At 41.7% G+C, this 23,513-nt stretch overlaps 1 protein-coding gene across 1 annotated transcript in view; it reads right to left on the reverse strand.

Moving 5' to 3' along the window:
- LOC140198917 (unconventional myosin-Id-like) overlaps positions 1-23,513 on the reverse strand; it is a 133,080-nt gene that overhangs the window by 66,334 nt on the left and 43,233 nt on the right. Inside the window, exons 9-15 of the mRNA XM_072260163.1 lie at positions 16,696-16,841; positions 14,751-14,865; positions 13,973-14,143; positions 12,319-12,389; positions 11,925-11,999; positions 6,033-6,165; positions 1,422-1,588 (exon numbers count right to left, since the gene is read on the reverse strand). Coding sequence (XP_072116264.1) covers positions 1,422-1,588; positions 6,033-6,165; positions 11,925-11,999; positions 12,319-12,389; positions 13,973-14,143; positions 14,751-14,865; positions 16,696-16,841 — 878 coding nt within the window. The remainder of the gene's footprint in view (positions 1-1,421; positions 1,589-6,032; positions 6,166-11,924; positions 12,000-12,318; positions 12,390-13,972; positions 14,144-14,750; positions 14,866-16,695; positions 16,842-23,513) is intronic.

A 23,513-nucleotide genomic window follows, 5' to 3' on the forward strand; every position in this document is an offset into this window, starting at 1 on the left:
GGAACACGAGAGGAAACTTCTGCACTCAGAGGGTAGTGAAAGTGTGGAACAAGCTACCAGAGCAAGTGAAGGATACAATTCTGATTTCAATGCTTAAGAGAGGTTTGCATAGGTACATGGATGGAAGAGGTATGGAAGGCTATGGTTCATGTACAGGCCGAATTGACTAGAGAGATAAATGGGCTCAGCATGATCTAGATAGGCCGAAGGGCCTGTTTCTGTCCTGTAGTTTTCTATGACTCACTTAAGTAATTGTAGTCAGTGTTTCCTAATTGTTCACCCACTGACAGGTCTGTCACCTGGCCAGGCTCATTACCCAACACCAGGCCCAGTACAGTCCCTCCTCTTGTTGGACGATCTACATTTTGATTTACAAAACCCTCCTCGGTGCACCTGACAAGGAAAGTTTGGCATTTGATGACTCAGGCAAGTTCCCAAGAATATTGCTAAGAAAATTAGATACACTGAGCAAATGGGCAAACTTTTAGTAAATGGAGTTCAGTGTGAGTAAATCTAAGGGCCTTATATTTCAGATCAAAGATAGGGAACACAAGTAGAGTATTGTTCCTCAATGGATATGCAAAATCAGTAAATCTAAGAAGTTCTATCAGTCCAGCACAATGAGAACATCCCCTCTTGGGAACGTTGTGAGATTAGGATCAAGATCTGGCTAGTCAGCACCTCGATTCTTCCCTGCTCTTCAATGAGGTTATCCTTGTACTGCTGCTCAACTCCTTTATTTTGGATGCTTAGATCTAATTAACTAAGTGTCAACCTTAGACTTAAAAATTTCATTTCACTGAACTTAAGAGACCTCTGGGTAAATGTGGTCCAGATTTCTATTTCTATTATGAAACAATACTTCATCTTTTCTCATCTCAATTGCTGACTCTAATTTTAAAGTATCTCCCCTTAATCCTGATGCCCCAACACAGTAAAATGTTTCTTGTAAAAGGTCCTTGGTCTCGAAACTTCCATCTTCCATCCATGCTCTGTGCATCTCTGTGCCCTCATTATCAGACAAACAGAAACTTCAAGTAGCCTCAGATTGTTCAGTTGTTAGAATTGGAAAGAGCTTTGACTAAACAGAGAAGCTGCTCTATTTGCTGTATAACAGAATCTGGAAATTATCATGAATGAGTGTATATCAAATTGGAGAACTTGGAAAATTAGGTGCTTCCATTCTTAATTTACAATGCATTTACAGGATCAATTTCTCCCAAATACACCAGCAGAATATGACATTTACCATTCAGTAATATGTGCTTTTCACCCATATTCCTTCAACCAGGGCCACAGTCTGTAGACTGGCTTACTATTCTATTGAAAGAATGAATTAGAATTGCAACAGAGAGAAGAACAGATGCCACCTTGTTTACATGTTGTTTCTCTATGCATTGATATGCCGCAATTAGAATTACCTCAGCAGAAAGCGATTGTATGGCTGCCGATAGGCAAATCCAGCTCTTCGCACACGCACATTTTCCAACAGGCCCAGATATTCTACTTGGTGTCTGCAGCGTTCATAATCAAAGAGGATTGCTGATTTTTGATCATTGGGCTTGATGCATCGCACATAGTAAGGTTCCTGATTGAAACAAGAGAACGCACTAGGCAATTGAAGTACAAAAGAACTGCAAATATTGGGACTCATAGGCCCACTCTGTCAAAGTGAGACACACCGAATTCATTTACTTCATTATAATAGACCCAGTCCGATTATAGTCATTCCCTTTGTCTAGTTATTCCCAAATTATAACATTTGAATAAACAATCTCTTCCTCATTTACCCACAATGTATAAAATCAACAGGAATTATTAAAGAAGTCTGAGGTAGACTCAGTTAATCAGTCATCCTTGCATTGATAAAATATGATAAATTGGAGCTATTGACGAATGATAATTAAAGGATCAATTGCATCTGTAAAGAGAGAAACACTATTGGTAAAGGCAACGACTGAAAAGAGATACATGAAAGCAAAGTGAGAGACAGAGAGCAAACAGAACATTCAGGAACTGTGAGCTGCAAACAATCTGGAGTCTGGAAAAATGGAAATAATATAACAGGGTGCTGAGCTTCCATTCACAAACAAAAATGGATGGTTAACAGAAATCATTGAATTCAATATACCATCCCAAGTTGGAAGAGAGCTTACATTGTGCTTTGGTAAAACATCGCAAGAGGTCGTAGTTAGAGAGGTCAGACTGGAAGTGGGATAAAGAAATAAAATTACAGATAACCAGAATTCAAAGTTATTCTTGTGGTCTGAGTGGAGCAGTCATCCCCATATTTGGTTCTCCAATGTAATATTATGACAATTGGACCCAACATACTAAATTGGAAGTACGACTGATTCACTGCTTTACCTGGAAGAAAGGTTTGGGTTCCTGGACGGTGGGAATTGATTAGGTAAAAGTCATAGTCATAGTCATACTTTATTGATCCCGGGGGAAAAGAACAGTTGTTGTACCTTCTCCATTTGTCTGGGAAGGTACCGTGAGAGGGATAGTGAGTATCAACAGAGTCAAAATGTCATGGAGTTACGTGGCATGAAAATGAGGTTTTCGGCCCAACTGCTTCATGCTGGCCAAGATGCTTCAAACGAGCCAGTCCCATTTGCCAGCGTTTGACCCTTAACCTTTCCTATCCATGTACCTGTTCAACTGCCTGTTAAAAGTTGCCATTCAACCTGCAGCAATCACTGCCGCAAGTAGCCGATTCCATACAGGCACAACCCTTTGCGTTAAAACAGTTGTGGACGTCTGTGAGCTTTTCATTTCAAAGCCTGACAGCTAAATTATGCACAGAAACGTTACATTTCACCATTAACTGCATTGACGTTTTAGCATGTGATCTCCGGAGACAATGTCATTCTGGATGACTTGTTTTTCTTTCCTTGGCCTAAAAGCCAATGACAGTACAAGTGAAAACAAGGAATTAAAGCCAGTGCTGCTTTTATAGAAAACATCCAAGAAGTCATCACAGGACCTGATCATTCAGCCAATGGGTTCAGTTCATTCTTTCCCAATAAGTTCTTCATGACCCTCCTTCAGAATACGACATAAAATAATTCAGACCATTAAATACAAAAAATTATGTGGCCAGGAACCATAACCGGAAGCTTTGTAGGCTCATTTTAATTTAGATATTTTGTTCATTAGCTCCCCACAGGGCACTCCCACGTAAGGCCCCAAATGGTTTAGCCTCCCAGAACGGATCACACACAGCAGCAATGATGGGGATGAACAACTGTCCTGATTTCCACTCGTACAGGAGCTGGTTAGTTAATTATAATAGCTCAGAAATATGACAACCGTTCAGGAAGGACAAGGAATAACACCAGTGCCATCATTTATCTTATTCTGTCTTGGCTCCAAAGGGCTGAGAGCAAACGCAATAAAGAAAAGATAAGCCTGATCCAGAACTAAACTCAGCTCAAGATTTCTTCAGAATAAAGAATGCAAAGTAATTTGGCTGAAAGGATGAATTATTGTAGAAGTAATCAAACACCATTTCTTCCAAAAAAAAGGAATCTAGGATGAGTCTTTCAGATTAAACGAAGAGAACCAACTGGAATACAGATGAGCTAACTAGCGTGTGTGAGTGAGAAGCACCAATGATATGTATGTGTTTGAGGTCTGTATTTGGGCTAAGTACGCATGTAAATGAAATGGGAGTGGGCTTTTTGCATGAAAACCATATGCATGTGGATGAGTTGTGTGCATGTGAGATGTCTAAGTGAATGGAGTGGAATGATCGGTAAATGGGAGGCTTTTAGCAATGCAATGGCAAGTGTCCAAGAGCAGCATGTTCCTTTTAGGGTGAAGGGGAAACCTGGCATGTTTAGGAAACCCTGGCTAAAGAGAGGTACACATAAAAGTTGCTGGTGTACGCAGCAGGCCAGGCAGCATCTCTAGGAAGAGGTACAGTCGATGTTTCGGGCCGAGACCCTTCGTCAGGACTAACTGAAAGAAGAGCTAGTAAGAGATTTGAAAGCGGGAGGGAGAGGATCATGGAACAGGAGGCCTAGGGAGAAAGAAAAGGGGGAGGGGGGAAAACCAGAGGATGGGCAAGGGGTATAGTGAGGGGGACAGAGGAAGAAAAAGGAGAGTGAAAAAGAATGTGTGTATAAAAATAAATAACGGATGGGGTACGGGGGGAGGTGGGGCATTAGCAGAAGTTTGAGAAGTCAATGTTCATGCCATCAGGTTGGAGGCTACCCAGATGGAATATAAGGTGTTGTTCCTCCAACCTGAGTGTGGCTTCATCTTTACAGTAGAGGAGGCCGTGGATAGACATCATGACATCAGGTTGGAATATCCTGGTCAAGAAAAAGAAGGATGCATGCAATGGGTTTAGGATGATACAAAATTAAGAGGAGTTGTTGATAATACAGAAACATCATAGATTTCGAGATCCTGATCTGTTAGTGATGTGGGTCAAGGTGTGGTAAATAGATTTCAATACTGACAAATGTAAGGTGATTTGAAAAAGTCAACCAGTCTATGATTTATATTATGAAGGTTAAGGCTATAGGGAGTTTAATGGAACAGAGGGGCTTGCGTACAAATAAGGTGTCACAGGCAGTCATGGTTGTGGAAAAGACATTTAGCATCATGGCCTTCATCAGTCAAGGCAGTGAGTAAAGGAGCTAGGACATAATGTTGCAGTTGTATAAATCGTTGACTGCACTTGGAGTGCTCTATAACCACATATTGGAATATGTGGTTACACTGGAAAGGGTGCAGAAAATATTTACAAGGACACTACTAGGCTAGAGGGCCTGAGTTAAAGAGAAATGTTGGCCAGGCTTTGTCTTTATTCCCTGGAATGACGGAGAATGAGGTGTGACCTTATAAAAATGTTTGAAATGATGATACACATAGATAAGGTGGACAGTAACAATCTTTTCCCCAGAGTCGGGAAGTCCAAAGCTAGGGGCGTAGATTCAGTGTGAGAGGGGAAAGATTTAGCAGGGACCCGAGCAGCAATGTTTTCACGTAGAGAATGGTGAGTAAATGGAATGAGCCACAGGAAGTGGTTGAGACAGGTACAGTAGCATGAATTAAAAACCACGTGGATAGGGAAATGGAGGTGTGGGACTCAGAGGGCTATGGTCTGAATGCAGAAAACTTGGATCAACTGGGAGGGCCTGCATTGGGCATGGACTGGATTGACCACAGCGCCTGTATTTGTGCTGTATTGCTCAATGACTCTACATTAGAAGTAAGGGTAAGTGATATGAGCAAATTAATCATGTAAATGACAGGCGTTAGTAAACTGTGTACAAATGAAATGGGTTAAGTGTATGTGCATGTGTTCACGCGTGCGTGCATGTGTGCATGCGTGTGTGTGCGTGTGTGTGTATGTATGTACCTGCATGCACATGTGCCTATGTGTGTGTGCGTGTGTATGTATGTATCTACATGTATATGTGCCTCTGTGTGTGTGTGTGTGTGTGTGTGTGTGTGTGTGTGTGTGTGTGTGTGTGGTGTGCGCGTGGTGCCTGTGTGTATTGTGTGTGTGCACATGAAAGATATGGATTGGTAGTGTAATAAGCTGTGTGTAGGGTGGGTTAAATTCTTGTGTGAACCAAAGGAATGAGTTATCACGTGTATGAATGAGCTGTGTGATCTTGTGAATGAGATGTGTGAGTGAACATGTGAGTCAATTGGATGTATGACTGAGTTGTATGCACATGTATGTGTGGGACTGAAATGAGAGAATGCATTTTGTTTCTCAAACTGTCTGTTCATATTAGACTATAATGTATGAATAATGTGTCACCTGGCTTTCTGTGTATGTGTGCTAATGGTGACAACAGCTGTTGACCTCTTCCTCTTCACCTCTACCCATGCATAAAGTGTGGCTCCTTCTTAGGTTCAATGCAAGTTTAACAGTCCCACTGAACTTGTACCATAACCTGAAACTGCCACATAAAGGAGAGGAGTGAAGACAATCAAAGCAGATTTGTTCCCTGTGGTAATAATGTAATGCTGGTTCTGCGCAGAGTCAGGCAGCCTTGTCCTACCTTGCATTCCAAGTTAACAACAAGGGCAATCATGGAATTCTTGAAGAGTGATGCAGCAGTCAGAGGCCGTTTCGTAACTTCTGTGATGCTCATTTCCCCTTCTGGCCACATGTCTTTCAGAACAGGGTTAAAACTGGGAACACGGAAAAAAAAACATTTCAGCTCACTGTGTTGAAAACCTTATACTCAAGGCTGGAGATATCTATCAGTATTAGGAGCAAGGAGTTCCTTCCCCCTTTCTCATCCACTCCCGGGATTCACAGACCGGTTGCTATGTACAGTTGCAGCTATCACTACTCTGTTTTGCAACACAAATAGAGAGAGCAAAAATAAACTGGTGGAGGAATTCAGCAGGTCAAACAGCATTTGTGGGTAGCTGATGTTACAAGTTGAGACCCTGCATCAGGAATGACAAATAGACATGTGTCTATGTGGCGCTTCTGAAGGCTTCAAGATAATCCAGGGTACCTCTCAAATAATGAGGTGCTTAACTTTTGGTCTTAATGGACCTGAAAGAAAACTATTCAGTGCACATTCAAGTTAAGAATCCCAGTGGAAATTCAGAACTAACATTGCTGTAAACAAACCACCCTAAACCTCAGAAATACGACTGGAGTTTGCCAGTCGGTGAGTGAACAAAAACTTTCTTGTCCATCCTGCGAAAATTCCCATTAAGCATTCAGCATAAAGAGCTGCTACAGAGTACTACAGAGTACAGCATTCACTACTCCTCCCATTACAGAGGAATTTGGGCAGAAAGACTGAAGTTACTTTCAGGAATAGTTGCAGTCGACATTTCAGGCCGAGACCCTTCGTCAGGACTAACTGAAGGAAGAGTGAGTAAGGGATTTGAAAGTTGGAGGGGGAGGGGGAGATCCAAAATGATAGGAGAAGACAGGAGGGGGAGGGATGGAGCCAAGAGCTGGACAGGTGATAGGCAAAAGGGATACGAGAGGATCATGGGACAGGAGGTCCAGGAAGAAAGACAGGGGGGGGGGACCCAGAGGATGGGCAAGAGGTATATTCAGAGGGACAGAGGGAGAAAAAGGAGAGTGAGAGAAAGAATGTGTGTATAAAAATAAGTAACAGATGGGGTACGAGGGGGAGGTGGGGCATTAGCGGAAGTTAGAGAAGTCGATGTTCATGCCATCAGGTTGGAGGCCACCCAGACGAAATATAAGGTGTTGTTCCTCCAACCTGAGTGTGGCTTCATCTTTACAGTAGAGGAGGCCGTGGATAGACATGTCAGAATGGGAATGGGATGTGGAATTTGCGTTCACCAGCAACTTTTATGTGTGTTGCTTGAATTTCCAGCATCTGCAGAATTCCTGTTGTTCAGGAATAGTTTATAGTTTTGCTGCCCTCTGTTGGATCTTGCAAGAACATCAGTTGATAAAAGTTCCCAAACTGAAATCCTTTTTCACCAAAATATTATTTATCTTACAATATGCTTGTGTATAGACACCCTTAGCTACAATTGAGTCTATTTCACCTTGTAACCATAGTTCAATGTTCAAAGCAAATATATCATCAAAGTATATCCAATCTAAGAAATAGATTATCAAAGAAATATAATAGAATCAATGAAAAACTGCACACAAGCATAGACTGAGAAGCAACCAATATACAAAAGATGACAAACTGTGGAAATGCAAACAAAAACAACTCTAATAATAACTAATAATAAATAAAAGTAATAATTTTAAATAAGTAAATAATTAATACTGAAAAAAATGAGTTGTAGAGGCCTTGAAAGTGATCTGTAGGTTGTGTTCAGTTGTCAGTTCAGTGTTGTGGTGAGTGAAGTTGCGTCTCTCCTTCCATATGAATAATTTGCATGATAGAAGGACAGTTGTAAAAATAAATTCTTTTGAGATCTCACAAACTGTAGGCATACATCTTCCAGTGCTGAGTCCTTCAAAGAGCAACGTGCTGTCACTTTGTGATCGATGAAGTCAGTCCTTTTCTACAGACCAGGTAATGAGGTGCCTGAATAAAACTGCTGTTTTCTGAAGTGTCGTTGATTGTTTACTGAACATTGAAGGTTATCCAGGGAACAGGAGTGTGGGAGGTGGCTCTCAGTGCTGGTTTCCTGATGCAGCTTGAATTTACAACCAAGACCATAATGGTCCCAGGTGATCCATGAAAATTACAACTGGAAAAGACCTTTCTAAATCTGTTGGTATTTATCCTCTTCAATAGCCAAGAGATCCAATCAAATTTATCTGTTCTCAGATCAATCAGTTCTATAGGTTTCTGGTGATTTTGAAAATCATGTTGGCTGCTTCTAACTATTTTCTCTTTATCCAGAAACGTGGTAATTTCAAATATGATTAAAACCTCCAAAATTTTCTGAGTACTGATGTTATCTGGCCTTTGAATATCTGGGTTAGTCCTTTCTAAGGATGGACACACTTTACCCATTCTTGCTCCTTCAGCAAACGGCCACATTCACAAAGATGTGGCATTTGGTTCTTAGTAATTTTCTATCCCTCTATGTCTGTTTTTATGTTTTGCCCCACAAATTAAAATTCATGTCTTTTTTATGGTTTTATTTTCTTTCTCTCTAACATCATTCTCTTATTCTCTTTTGGAAGATGCAGGATAGGTACATCTCAAAGATGAAGTATTCTAAAGGGGCAAAAATGGCTGGGAAGGGAAGTCAAAGACTGCATAAAAGGAAAAGAGAGGGCATACAATATAGCAAAAACTAGTGGGAAGTTGGCGGATTAGGAAACCACCAGAAGGCAACTAAAAAAACAGTAAGGAGAGAAAAGATGAAGTATGGAAGTACACTAGCCAATAAATTTTTAAGTGTTGAATCCTTCAAAGAGCAAAGTGCTGTCACTTGGTGATCAACGAAATCAGCCCTTTTTAAAAGAGGATACCAAAAGTTCTTTTTCAGATACATAAAGGGTAAAAGAGAGGCAAGCGTAGATACCGGACCACTGGAAAATGATGCTGGAGAGGTAGTATTAGGGGAAAAAGAAATGAAGGACAAATTTGACAAGTACTTTGCAGCCATCTTCATTGTGGAAGGCACTAGCAGTATGTCGGAAATTCAAGTATCGGGGATGGAAGTGAGCGTGGTTGCTATTACTAAGGAGAAGATGCTTGGGAATCTGAAAGATTTGAAAGCTGATAAGCCACCTGAACCAGATGGACTTCACCCCAGGGTTCTGAGGGAGGTAGCTGATGAGATTGCGGAAGCATTAGTAATGATCTTCCAAGAATCACTAGGTTCTGGAATGGCGCCAGAGCACAAGAAGAGTGTCACTCCACTCTTTCAGAAAGAAGGGAGGCAGAAGCAAGGAAATTACAGAAAGATAGAAACATAGAAAACCTACAGCACAATACAGGCTCTTCGGCCCACAATGCTGTGCCGCACATGTCCTTACCTTAGGAATCACCTAGGGTTACCCATAGCCCTCTATTTTTCTAAGCTCCATGTACCTATCAAGGAGTCTCTTTAAAGACCCTATCATGTCCACCAGTTATAGGCCAGTTAGCTTGATTTCGGTGGTCAGGAAGATGTTGGCGTCCATTATTAAGGATGTAGTTTCAAGGCAGTTGGAGGCACAAGAGAAAATAGGTAAAGGTCAGCATGGTTGCCTTAAAGGGAAATTTTGCCTTACAAATCTTTGCTCTTTGAAGAATTCAACACTTAAAAATTTATTGGCTTTGAGGAAATAACACGTAGGATGGATAAAGGAGAGCCAGTGGATGTTGCTTACTTGGCTTTTCAGAAGCCCTTTGACAAGGTTCCACACATAAGGATGTTTAACAACACAAGAGCCCCTGATATTACAGGAAAGATAGTAGCACAGATAGAAGGTTCCATCTTCTAAATTTGGGTTGAGATTCTAGATCTGAGAAAGGCCAAATTTGATGGTATCAAAAAGGATCTGGCAAGTGAGGATTGAGACATGTTGTTTTCTGGCAAAGGTATACTTGGTAAGTGGAAACCTAGTTACCAGGAAAGTCGATGAAGGCAAGGCAGTGGATGTTGTCTACATGGGCTTTAGCAAAGCATTTAACAAAGTCCCACATTGCAGGTTGGTCAAGAAGGTTCAGTCACTCGGCATTAAGATGAGGTAGTAAATTGGATTAGATGTTGGCTTTGTGGGGAAAGCCAGAGAGTGGTAGTAGATAGTTGCCTCTCTTACTGGAGACCTGTAGCTAATGGAGTGACTCAGGGATCAGTACTGGGTCTGTTCTTCTTCCTCTTCTGTATTAATGATCTGAATGATAATGTGGATGACAAAATAATGAGGGGTATAGATAGGGTAAATGCAAGCAGGCTTTTTCCACTGCTGTTGGGTGGAACTACAACTAGAAATCATGGATTAAGGGTGAAAAGTGAGCAGTTTAAGGGGAACATGAGGGGAAACTTCTTCACTCAGAGGGTGGTGAGAGGGTGAAATGAGCTGCCAGTGCAGGTGGTCCATGCAAGCACGATTTCGATGATGAAGAGAAGTTTGGATAGGTACGTGGATGGTAGCGGTACGGAGGGCTATGGTCCAGGTGCAGGTCGATGGAAGCAGGAAGTTTAAATGGTTCAGCACAGACTAGAGGGGCCAAAGGACCTGTTTGTATGCTTTTTTTTTCTATGACTCTAAGCTTGCCTGACTGGCGAGAGAGAAAGAATGGGAATAAGGGGGACCTTTACTAGTTGGCTACTGGTGACTAGCGGTGTTCCGCAGGGGTTGGTGTTGGGAACACTTCATGTTATATATCAATCATTTGGATAGCAGAATTGATGGCTTTGTGGCCAAGTTACTGGATGATACGAGAATAAGTGGAGGGACAGGTGGAGTTGAGAAAGTAAGGAGTCTGCATAAGGACATAGACAAATTGGAAGAATGGGGCAAAGCAGTGGTAGATGGAATCAAGTGTAATGAAGAGTATGGCCATGCGCTTTGGTAGGAGGAATAAAGATGTAGACAATTTTCTAAATGTGGGGGAAATTAAAAAATGACAGGTGCAAAGGGACTCATTTGTCCTCGTGCAGGATTCCCTAAAGGTTAACTTGCAGGGTGAGTCGGTGATAAGGAAGACAAATGATATGTTAGAATTCATTTTGAGAAGACTAGAATATAAAGCAAGATGTAATGCTGAGGATTTATAAGGCATTGGATAGGCCGCACTCAGAGTATTCTGAGCATTTTGGGGCCTCTTATCTAAGAAAAGGTGGGCTGGCGTTGGAGAGGGTAGAGAGGAGGTTCACAAAAATGGTTCCGGGAATGAAAGGGTTAATTTATGAGATGTGTTTGATGGCTTTAGGCCTGTACTCGCTGGAGTATAAAAGAATGAGGCGGGATCTCATCAAATATTGAAAGGCCTGGATAGAGTGGATGTGGGGAGGATGTTTCCATTTTTAAAAGAGTATTCTATTATGTAACTCTGTAATTTCTTTTTCAGAAACATCCCAATGAAAGATTTGACAGCATGGTTTAAACAATTCATTTCTTTGAAGTGCAGAGACAAACACAGAGCTGCTTTGGGAAAATCAAGACCCCAGAAAGTAAGGTTTAAGGGTCTGCTTCTATTGCATGCTCAGGGTCTAGAACCTCGGTAAAACAATTCCCCAAGACTGTTTGCTCAAGGAGTACATTGAAGATATTGATTAACGTAAACAGAAAGTGATGGCTTGTATAGAGGATGGCAACATTTGAATGAACTGTATTAGCTATTTGCAAATTTAAGAACAAAATATATTTTTGCAGAAAATAAAAAATAATACTCATTTAATCATGGGGGATGAAACCAAACCGAACATGAGTTGTACATAGCCAGAAGGGAATTGGTCATTCCGTCTTACCAACTGTTTGTTGCAGACTGTAAATTAAAGCTAAAAAGACACTGCAGAGATCTGCATGGTCCTGTCCTCACCTGTTGTACATCAGGCGTTTAAAGTCCTGATAGAGTGTATCCTTGTTCTTATCAATAAAACCTTCCACCGAGTACCTGAATCGAAGCACAAAACACAGTTTTAGTTTACTGCTCCCTTTCTCCCTACTAATCTATACTGAGAGATCCACCAGAACTGGTGAGTTCACCCATGTCAGCACTTCATGCAATCGATTTTTTAGTGAACATTGCCAGGCTTTTACCATGCAGACCAAACTACTGCTTAGAAATTGGACTTCACCCATTTGGGTGTGTGAAATCCCCAATTAATGTGGGAAGTCCCCAAAACAATTGTGAAATTGGGACATACTTGCTTAAATAAATCATAATAAACAGCCATTACAATCCAGCCTGCAAAATTAAAACAGAAGCTTACGTGACTTGTCCTGCATAATGCTTTATTCTGAAATGCTTGTGGAACTCCATATCCTTTTCAGTTGGAGACAGCTGCAGATTAAATGTTGACAAACATTAGATACCGTAAGGTTTAGCACCTTTTGAGTGACACTATGGACATACTTTTCTGTTGTATGAGTCAATGCTTCCATGAAAGAGGTTGACAGATTTCATGTGTGTCACCTAACCTCAGGTGGGTCGTTGGTTGTCAGTTCCAGGCCTCAGAACCTTTCAATTTGGGAATGGTACAAATGACTTTGGCTTTAGTGCCAGGTCATTAGATTAGCTTAGATGAGATAAGATTTATTTGTCTTATGTACATTGAAGCATCGAAACATACAGTGAAATATGTAGCTTGTGTTGGGGATGTGCTAGGGTGTTGGGAATGTGCTAGGGCAGCCCATAAGAATTGCTCCGATTCTGGTGCCAACAAAATATTCCCACAACTTCTTAATCCTTGCTTTATGAGAATAGGTTGAGTGAACTCAGCCTTTTCCCCTTGGAGCGACGGAGATTGAGACGTGACCTGATAGAGGTGTACAAGATAATGAGAGGCATTGATCGTGTGGATAGTTAGAGGCTTTTCCCCAGGGCTGAAATGGCTAGCTAGCACGAGAGGGCATAGTTTTAAGGTTCTTGGAAGTAGGTACAGAGCAGATGTCAGGGGTAAGTTTTTTACGCAGAGAGTGGTGAGTGCGTGGAATGGGCTGCCGGCAGCGGTGGTGGAGGCAGAAATGATAGGGTCTTTTAAGAGACTCATGGATGGATACATGGAGCTTTGAAAAATAGAGGGCTATGGGTAAAGCCTAGGTAGTTCTACAGTAGGGACATGTTCAGCACAGCTTTATGGGCCAAAGGGCCTGTATTGTGCTGTATGTTTTCTATGTTTCTATGAAACCCACACAGTCATAGGGACATCAGTGTCTGCTGCGAGAGAGCTCCCTTGTGACTATCAGGTGATGGAAAAACTAACGTTGGCTGTGACTCTTACAGTAACTTTGTCTACATTATACATCATACAGACATTGCATTCCTCCATCGTCACAGGACCAAAATCCTGGGCCACTCCTCGCTACACTGACTGTGGTATTTCCAAAAGGATGGTTAGAGCGAAGATAAGTGAACTACATCCTTGCCAGGACAATAACACTCACGGCTGGGATAAAGGAAATCCTACTCCCTTGGGTGCAGAATGTAGTCCCAAAAATGCCCAATGTCATTTCATCTGGGAATTAGTTGTATTTAGTTTTGTCAAGCTGTGGCAATTTGTACAGTGGCAGTACATGCCCATGTCAATGTTGGACCAGTTACTGAGCTAATTATCTGCTGCTTCTCACCCTTCAATGTTGTCTTTTGGGAGCTTTTTGGTTGTTCATGTCACAGGTTGGGAAGTGCTCTTGCGGATATCTTCTGAGTGACTGAGACCAACCTCACAGTACGAGAAACCTGAGTGTGAGGGAACACCACTATCGTTGTGTACTTGACTCACATGAATCCTAATGATTGGCATAATGGGAAAAATCTCTGCATCTGTGCACCAGCCTGGTGTTTCTTTGCCTTGGCAAATTGACTCACAGCCTGTTTCTATGTTACACATTTCCTGACTTCGGTACTATCTTCCGATAGTGTCCTACCTTTCTGCTGGTGTAGTGAGCATGTTTGCCCAGCTTGGTATCCATGGTGTCCACCAACATGGTATCTGTCACCTTCCCCACATTCATACAGGCCTCGTCTAGGATAGCAATGAGTCCCTTGTGTGGCTGCTCCACTAGATCCACAATGATCTGATTGTTGAAGTAGTCAACCTGGAAAGGGAAAGGGGTGAAAGGAAAGCAATTGTCAATAGCCATTCACGAACCTCCCATCTTTGGATTACTTGTACAGTGCCAACCCAAGGAGCTAATCCAGACATGGTAAATGGGAATAATTGCAATAGATTCACTGTTCATTGGCAAGATATTATTATTTCATTTCCAAAGATAGCATTGAGCTTTCTTCTACAGAAATTCCTTCTTCGCGTCCAGCAGCTTTGACACAATGCTTTGATAGACCAGTACCGAAGGGAATTAAAAGTTAACTATATTGTTGTAGGCCTGGAGTTACATAGAACCCAGTTCAGAAAAAAATTGCAGGTCTCCTCCCATGAGAACTATTGGTGAATCAGGTGAATTTGAACAGCATAGTTATTGAACATATTTGTTTTTAACCTCAGATTTACTTTATTAGCTGAAATTAAATTCCTGAATTGATATGATGAGATTTAAGCTTATTTTCCAGTTAATTATCCGGCACTCTGATTTTCTAAGACATAGGCTTTATGTCACCATACCCCTGAGACTCCAGGACTCCAACACATTTGACCTTCTCATGTCTTCATTTCCCAGAGTTGCTCTCCGTTCTGGAGTAACTTACATGCTGCCACTCGATCCCCTCTCTCTGGTATTCTGCTTGCTCCTGTCGCAGGATCAGCTCAATGAAGAGTTGTTGAAGCTTCTCATTGCAGTAGTTTATACAGAATTGCTCAAAACTGTGGGAAGATCCAAACAATCAATAAGCACTTAGCGTGCATTTGTACATCAAATCCAGCAAATGATGAAAATCTCTATTGGGGGGAATAAAGGTTAGATCTCCAAGACCACTTAAAGGCTCACTTTGTCATAAAATCATGGAGTCATAGAACTCTACAGAACAGAAGCAAGCCCTTCAGCTCAGCTAGCCTGTGCCAAACTCTTAATCTGTCTAGTCCCGTCAATTTTCACCTGGACCATAGCCCTCCATGCCTTTCCCATCTATGTACCTAACTTGCATCCACCACGTCTTTTGGCAGCTTGTACCACACTCTCACTGCCCTCTGAGTCAAGAAGTTCCCCCTCATGTTCCCTTTAAACATTTCACCCTTCACCTTTAACTCAGAACTTCTACTCCTAGTCTCACCCAACCTCAGTGGAAAAAGCTTCCTTGCATTAACCCTATCGATACCCGTCATAATCTGCTATGTCACCTGCCTTCACTCATTCTGTTATTTCATGTTAAATGCACATCATGCACGTGGTCATACCACATGTTCTCTCTTCTTCTATTCTCCATCAGCTTTTGTTTATCCAAAGCTCTAAAGCCTCTGTTCTAACTTAAGTCTTTCACAAATCACTCTTGAGCTGGCCAACTGAATGAAGGGTGACCTCACTGAAACCTATTGAATGGGGAAAAGCCTTGCTGGAGTGGATGTGGAGAGGATGTTTCCTATAGTGGGAGAGTTTAAGACCAGAGAACACAGCCTCAGAATGGAGGGGTGTCCTTTTTGAACAGAGGTGAGGAGGAATTTCTTTAGCCAAAGAGTGATGAATCTGGAATTCTTTGCCGCAGGCAACTGTGGAGGTCAAGTCTTTGTGTATATTTAGGGCAGAGGTTGATAGATTCTTGATTGGTCAGAGCATGAAGAGATATGGGGAGAAGGCCAGAGATTGGGGCTGAGAGGAAAATTGGATCAGCCATGATGAAATGGCAGAACAGGCTCAAAGGGCCAAATGGCCCAATTCTGCTCCGATATCTTATAGTCTTACAGTTTAAATGACATTGGCCACTGTTTCTTAAATGTTTTGCTATTAATCTGCTCCACCTTGTATTCACCTCAGTTCAATTCAGTAACTTTTACAGTCATCTGTGAACTCTTGTGTCTTTCACCTACATATTTCTCCTTGCCATGGGCAACAATGTCAATGCTCTTTGAAATTTTCTATGGAAGTCACTCTGCCTTTCAGCTCTCTCACCTCTTGTAAATGCTCTTTAAACTTACAGATTTAGCTAAATGCTGCCTCATCTGACGCTATCACTGTACTCCTGCAAAGTGTCCTGGGATGTCTTATTATGTTAACAGCACTAACTGAATAATAAGTTGACTCAGAGTACATAAACTCGGACTTCTATTTGAACCACACTGCTGCTGGCCTGGCTAACTTTATCAATAGTAATTTCTAGGATATAGAGACTGGTTGGCCCAATGGTACAGTACTGCCTAGCACTTGTGAATAGCAAATCATTAGACCAGGCTTGAACTTTTGCTATGCTTTTCTTAACACAGCATTTATACCAGTTTCCAGTGGTCACTTCCATTTGCTATAGGCATTGATATTAGATTATCATTTGATTAATTATTTTTAAGTTTATGAACAAAATTATTTTTTATAAAATTTATGAATGACAATTCTGCAAGGTCAGGATTTCCCAACCAAAAATTCCTGTCAGTACTTTGTCATAGAATCAATGTCAAGACGCAAAATGCTTTTAAACTTGAAAGTGTTATGAGGTCAGCTGTAATCACGTGCAGCACCATTTCAGCAGGTAACGGTGTGTTCTTTACCTGTTGCTGTCAAAGATCTCAAAGCCATAGATATCCAGAACTCCAATTACAGTGTTCTTGCCATGAATACGTGGATCATAACCCTTTACTGCAATGACGGTGTTGATGTGGTCCACAATCCAACAAAAGAGACGCTCATAAATTGCCTGTGGGATAGAGAAAGATGACGACAAACCCAGGCAGGACCAGACTAAGCACTGCTGCATTGCAAAGGTGTAGCCAGTAGACAATTTCATAACAAAAGCTATGTAGCAAAAAAATCTTGGTAGCTGACAGATAGACCTGATAACTCAAACTCCCAATTCCAGGCAACATCTTTGTGAATCTTTTCTACATGTTGTCTAGCTTAATCATATATATTATTCTGGAAATTTGGTGTCTAGAACTACACATAATACTCCATAAGACCGTAAGACCATAAGCCATAGGAGCAGAATTAGGCCATTTGGCCCATTGAGTCTGTTCCACCATTCAATCATAGCTGATCCTTTTTTCCTTTCCTCAGTCCCACTCTCCAGCCTTCTCCCCATAACCTTCAACATTGTGTCCAATCAAGAACCTATCAAGCTCTGCGTTAATACACCCAACAGCCTGGCCTCCACAACTTCTTGTGGTAAAAAACTCCACAAGTTCACCACCCTCTGGCTAAAGAAATTTCTCTGCATCTATTTTAAGTGAACACCCCTCTAACCTGAGGCTGTGCCCTTTTGTCCTAGATGCCCACACCATGGAAAACATCCTCCCAACATCTACTCTGTCTAGGTCTTTCAATATGCAAGAAGTTTCACTGCCGTTACCCCACATCCTTCTAAATTCCAGCCAGTACAGACCCAGAGTTATCAAACATTACTTGTATGATAACCCTTTCATTCCCATAATCATTCTTCTAAACCTCATTTGAACCCTCTTCAATGCCAGCACATCTTTTCTTAGATGAGGAAACCAAAACCATTCACAATGCTCAAGGTGAGGCCTCACCAGTGCCTTATAAAGGCTCAGCATCATATCCTTCCTCTTGTATTCTAGACCTCTTGAAGTGAATGCTAACATTGCATTTGCTTTCCTCACCACCAACTCAACCTGCAAGTTAACCTTTGGGGTGTTCTGTTCAAGGACTCCCTTTGCATCTCAGATTTTTGGATTTTCTCCCTGTTTAGAAAATAATCCGCACATTTATTTCTACTACCAAAGTGCATGACCATGCATTTTTCAACACTGCATTTCATTTACCACTTTCTTGCCCATTCTCCTAATCTGTCTAAGTCCTTCTGCACCCTATCTGTTTCCTCAACACTACCTGCCCCTCCATCAATCTTCGTATGATCTGCAAACATGGCAGCAAAGCCATCTATTCCATCATCTAAATCATTGATATATAACATAAAAAGAAGTGGATCTAACACCGACCCTTGCAGAACACCACTAGTCACTGGCAACCAACCAGAAAAGGATCCTTTTATTCATACTAACTGCCTCCTACCAAACAGCCAATGTTCTAACCATGTTAGTAACTTTCTTGTAATACCATGGGCTCTTATCTTGGTAAGCAGCCTCGTGTGTAGCACTCTGTCAAACGCCTTCTGTAAGTCCAAATATACAACATCCACTGCATCTCCTTTATCTATCCTACTTGTAATCTCCTCAAAGAATTCCAACAGTTTCATCAGTCAAGATTTTCCCTTAAAGAAGCCATGCTGACTTTGTCCTATCTTGTCCTGTGTCACCAAGTATTCCTTAACAATTAACTCCAACATCTTCCCAACCGCTGAGGTCAGACTAACTGGTCTACAATTTTGTTTCTGCTGCTCTCCTCCTTTCTTAAAGAGTGGAGTGACATTTGCAATTTTCCAGTCCTCTGGCACCATGCCAGAGTCCAATGATTTTTGAAAGATCATTACTAATGCCTCCACAATCTCACTGCTACCTTTTTAAGAACCCTAGGGTGGAGTTCATCTGGTCTGGGTGACTAATGTACCCCTAGGTCTTTTGGCTTTTTGAGCACCTTCTCCCTTGTAATAGTAACTGCACTCACTTCTCTTCCCTCACACCCTTCAACATCAGGCATACTGCTAGTGTCTTCCACAGTGAAGGCTGATGCAATATACTCATTTAGTTCATCGGCCATCTCCTTGACCCCGTTATTATTTCTCCAGCCTCATTTTCTAATGATCCTATACCCACTCTATTTTTTACATACTTGAAAAAACTTTTACTATCCACTCTGATATTGTTTGCTAGCTTGCTTTCATATTTCATCTTCTCCCCCCAATGATTCTTTTAGTTGCTCTCTGTAGGCTTTTAAAACGTTTTGAAGGTACATTTAATGTCAGAGAAATGTATACAATACACATCCTGAAATGCTTTTTCTTCACAACCATCCACGAAAACAGAGGAGTGGCCCAAAGAATGAATGACAGTTAAATACTAGAACCCCAAAGCCCCACCCCAGCTCCCCCCCCACACGTAAGCAGCAGCAGAGCAAGGATCTCCCTCCCCCACCAGCAAAAGCATCAGCACCCCCCACTGAGCACTCAACTATGCCGCAAAGTATCAATAAAGAGATAGACTTGCAGACCCCAAAGACTACTCATTCATCCAGTAAATAAAGCTTGTTAATCCTCTTCCTTCTCATTAATTTTTGCTTTGTTGAATACCCTCTCTTTTGCTTTTATGTTAGCTTTGATTTCCCTTGTTAGCCATGGTTGTACTATTTGGCCATTTGAGTATTTCTTCATTTTTGGAAACATTTATCTGCGCCTACCTCTTTTTTCCCAGAAACTGATGCCATTGCTGCTCTGCTGTCATCCCTGCCAGCATCTCCTTCCAATTTACTTTGGCCAACTCCTCTCATACCACTGTAATTTCCTTTACTCCACGGAAATCCTGCTACGTCAGACTTTACTTTCTCCCTATCGAATTTCAAGTTGAACTCAATCATATTGTGATCACAACCTCCTCAGAGTTCTTTTACCTTAAGCTCCCTGATCACCTCTGGTTCATTGCATCACACCCAATCTAGCATACCTGATCCCCTTGTAGGCTCAATGACAAACTGCTCTAAAAAGCCATCTTGTAGGCATTTAGCAAAGTCGCTCTTGAGATCCATTACCAATCTGATTTTCCTAATCAACCTGCATATTAAAATCTCCCATGACTATCATATTATTGTCCTTTTGATATGCCTTTTCCATTTCCTGTTGCAATCTGTGATCCACATCCCTGCTACCGTTGGGAGGTCTGTATATAACTGCCATCAGGGTCCTTTTCCCCTTGCAGTTTCTTAACTCAACCCACAAGGATTCAACATCTTCTGATCCTATGTCACATCTTTCTACTGATTCGATGCCATTCTTTACCAGCAGAGCCATGCCACCCCCTCTGCCTACCTTCCTATCCTCTGATACAATGTGTAACCTTGGACATTCAGCTCCCAACTGCAACCATCCTTCAGTCATAATTCAGTGATGATTAAAACATCATACCTGACAATCTGTAATCGTGCAAAAAGATCATCCACTTTATTTCTTATACTACATGCATTGAATTATAACACTTTGAGTACAGTATTTGCTACTCTTTTTGATTCTGCGTCTCTAATGCACTGATACTCACTCTGCTGGCTGCAATTTTGTCCTATTATCTGCCTTTCCTTCCTGACGGTCTGACTGCATGCTACCTTTGCTTTTTTACCATCCATTCTGTCTTGAGCCCCTTCACTCCAGTTTCCACCCCCCCTGCCAGATTAGTTTAAAGCCTCCCCAACAGCACTAACGAACCTGCCTGCGAGAATATTGGTTCCCCTTATGTTCAGGTCACTTTTGAACAGGTCATACCTCCCCCAGAAGGGATCTCAGTGATCCAAGAACCAGACGCCCTGCCGGGCCCCAGCACCAGCTTCTCAGCCATGCATTAAACTGCCAAGCAACACACATCAAAGTTGCTGGTGAACGCAGCAGGCCAGGCGCATCTGTAGGAAGAGATGCAGTCGACGTTTCAGGCCGAGACCCTTCGTCAGGACTGCCAAATCGTCCTGTGGCTACCCTCATGGCATGTGGCACAGGCAGCAATCCAGAAATTACTAACTCGAAGGTACTGCTTCTCAGCTTTCTGCCTCGCTCTCTAAATTCATTTTTCAGGACCTCTTTGCTTTTCCTTCCTTGTCATTGGTACCAATATGTAGCAAGACATCTGGCTATTCTCCCTCCCCCTCCAAAATGTTGTGGATGTGTTCTGAGATGTCCCAAGCCCTGGCACCTGGGAGGCAACATACCATTCGGGTGTCCTGTTCATGTCCACAGAAGCTTCTGTCTGTTCCCCTGACTACCAGTCCCCTCTTCTCCCTCTTCCCCTTCTGCACCACGGACCCATGCTCAGTGCCAGTAACCTGGTCTCCATGGCATTTCCCCAGAGGTCATCCCACACAACAATATACGTAATATTGAGGGGAATGGACACAGGGGTGCGCTGCACGAACTGTCTATTCACATCTCTAAGGGCAGCCTAACTAATAGTTTGTCTGGCAGTAATATAACATATGAACTGTGTTAAACTGATAAATGTAAACACACTACATGCCTTCCCCACCTCTTGTCACCGTGTTCCCATTTTCAGAGATCCACGTACTGATATCATAAGCTCTGTTTGTTCAGTATTGCATATTTACTGTATATATCCTGACCCGGTTTAATTTCCCAAAATGCATCACTTCACACTCGCCCATGTTAAATTCCACATGCCATTCACTTGCCCACTTTCCCAGTTGATCTAGATTCTGCTGTAACCTCAAACAACCTTCTTCAATATATCCCCAATTTTGCACACTTACTCACCATGCCATCTACATTCTCATTCAGGTGATTAATGTACATGACAAACAACAGAGGACCAGCACAGATCTACATGGCACACCCCTGGTCACAGGTCTCCAATATGAAAAGCAATCTTCCACTCTAACTCCTAGTACCTAGCCAATTTTATATCCATCTTACTAACTCTCCCCGCATCTCACGTGATCTAATCTTCTAGACCGTTCTATTATGCAGGACCTTGTCAAAGCCCTTGCTAAAATCCATGTGGACCATGTCTACAGCTCTACCCTAGTCAGTCATTTTGCTATTCTCTTCAAAATACTCAATCAAATTTGTGAAATATGAAATCCCGTGCATAAAGGCATTTAGTCAGAAAAATGTGTGTCTTGTTTTGGTAGGTAATATACTAAAATGAACAATGAAAGAGTGGATGAGGATAGTTTAGAAGTTGCAGGAGCAGGAAAGGCAGTTGCATTCCGCAACATTTACTCAGTGTTTTGATGAGTTTTTGGAGCCCTTTTCTCAGGCATTGCACATAATTCTTTGTTTAGTCGACAGGAAATCAAGACATTGTGTAGGGGGTAAGTGAGTTTTCATTTAGCCTTCTGCAGCAAATAAAAGGCACAATACAGCAATGTAAAAATTCCTTCTTGTTAGATACTTCAAGGGCAAAGAAAGAAACAAATCTAAAAAGTTTAATAAATGTCAAAGAATAAAATTGCCATGAGCAACATGATTCAAATGAGAGGCAAAAATGTGATCTTCTTTCTAACTTATGCATTTTTTTTTTAAGTATGACTCCTGCTTCCCGATGTTCCACACAACACTGCCTCACAGAACGCAAAATAGTTCAACCACCTGTAATTGCCATTAAGAGTTCCTACATTCAGAGGCCGCCTTATGGGGCAGCTCCCGTACCCAACAATGTATGCTCATGGTCTTCTGCTGCTGTAGCGCATCCTCTTCAACGTTTGTCATACGGTATATTCAGAGATGTTCTTCTGCACATCACTAATGTAATGCATGGTGATTAAAGTTACTGTCAACTTCCTGTTACCTTGAACCAGTCTAACCATACTCCTTTATTAATAAGGTGTTTCCACCCACAGAACTGTTGCTCACAGGATATGTATTTTTGTCTGTTTTCACACCATTCTCTGTAAACTAAGAGACTGGTGTGTGTGAAAATCCCATAAGGTCAGTAGTTTCTGAGATACTCAAACCATCCCATCTGGCACAGACAATCATTCCACAGTCAGTCACTTAGATCACATTTCTTCCCATTCTGATGTCTTGTTTTAACAACAACTGAACCTCTTGACCATGTCTGCATGTTTTTATTCTTTTAGTTGCTGCTTTGTGATTGGCTGATTAGATACTCACATTAATGAGCAGGCATACAGGTGTACCTAATAAAGAAACAACTGAGTGTATATTGATCACTAACTTTTCTAAGAATATTTGCCTTTTTAAGTTAATTACTTGGTTTCTCTGTACTCGATTGACAGCTCTAAAATATTTTCTTGACACACTGTGTTGATTTCACATGTCCTTCCAGGCATCCCAATATTTTCTTTGTGAGATTATCAATGTCGTTGTTCGGATAGCGCCTTTTCAGATAAAGCTCAAGGTATTCACTGGATTTCATATAATGGGGTCCTTGCAACAGGTACTTGTCTTTTCGTAGCTTTGCCTCACTGCATATATGTGTGAATTGCAGTATTAAAAAGTTATTCTTGCTCCGCCCTTGGTGTACAACAGTATGCCCAATCTACAGGTGGCATTGTCTCACAAAGGCAACATTTGCCATCAAAGATCCCATCATCCGAGTCACGCCACCTCTTCATAGCTACTGTAGGACAGGAGGTACAGAAGCCTTAAGTCCCACACTACTTGGTTCAAGTACAGCCACTTCCTTTTAACTATCTAGTGGCTGAACCAACCAACACCACTTCTACCACTACCTCAGTATAGCAACACTATACTGAGTGCAACTACTTTGCACTATAA

This window comes from Mobula birostris, chromosome 1, assembly GCF_030028105.1.
Source record: "Mobula birostris isolate sMobBir1 chromosome 1, sMobBir1.hap1, whole genome shotgun sequence".
NCBI classification, from domain to species: domain Eukaryota; kingdom Metazoa; phylum Chordata; class Chondrichthyes; order Myliobatiformes; family Myliobatidae; genus Mobula; species Mobula birostris.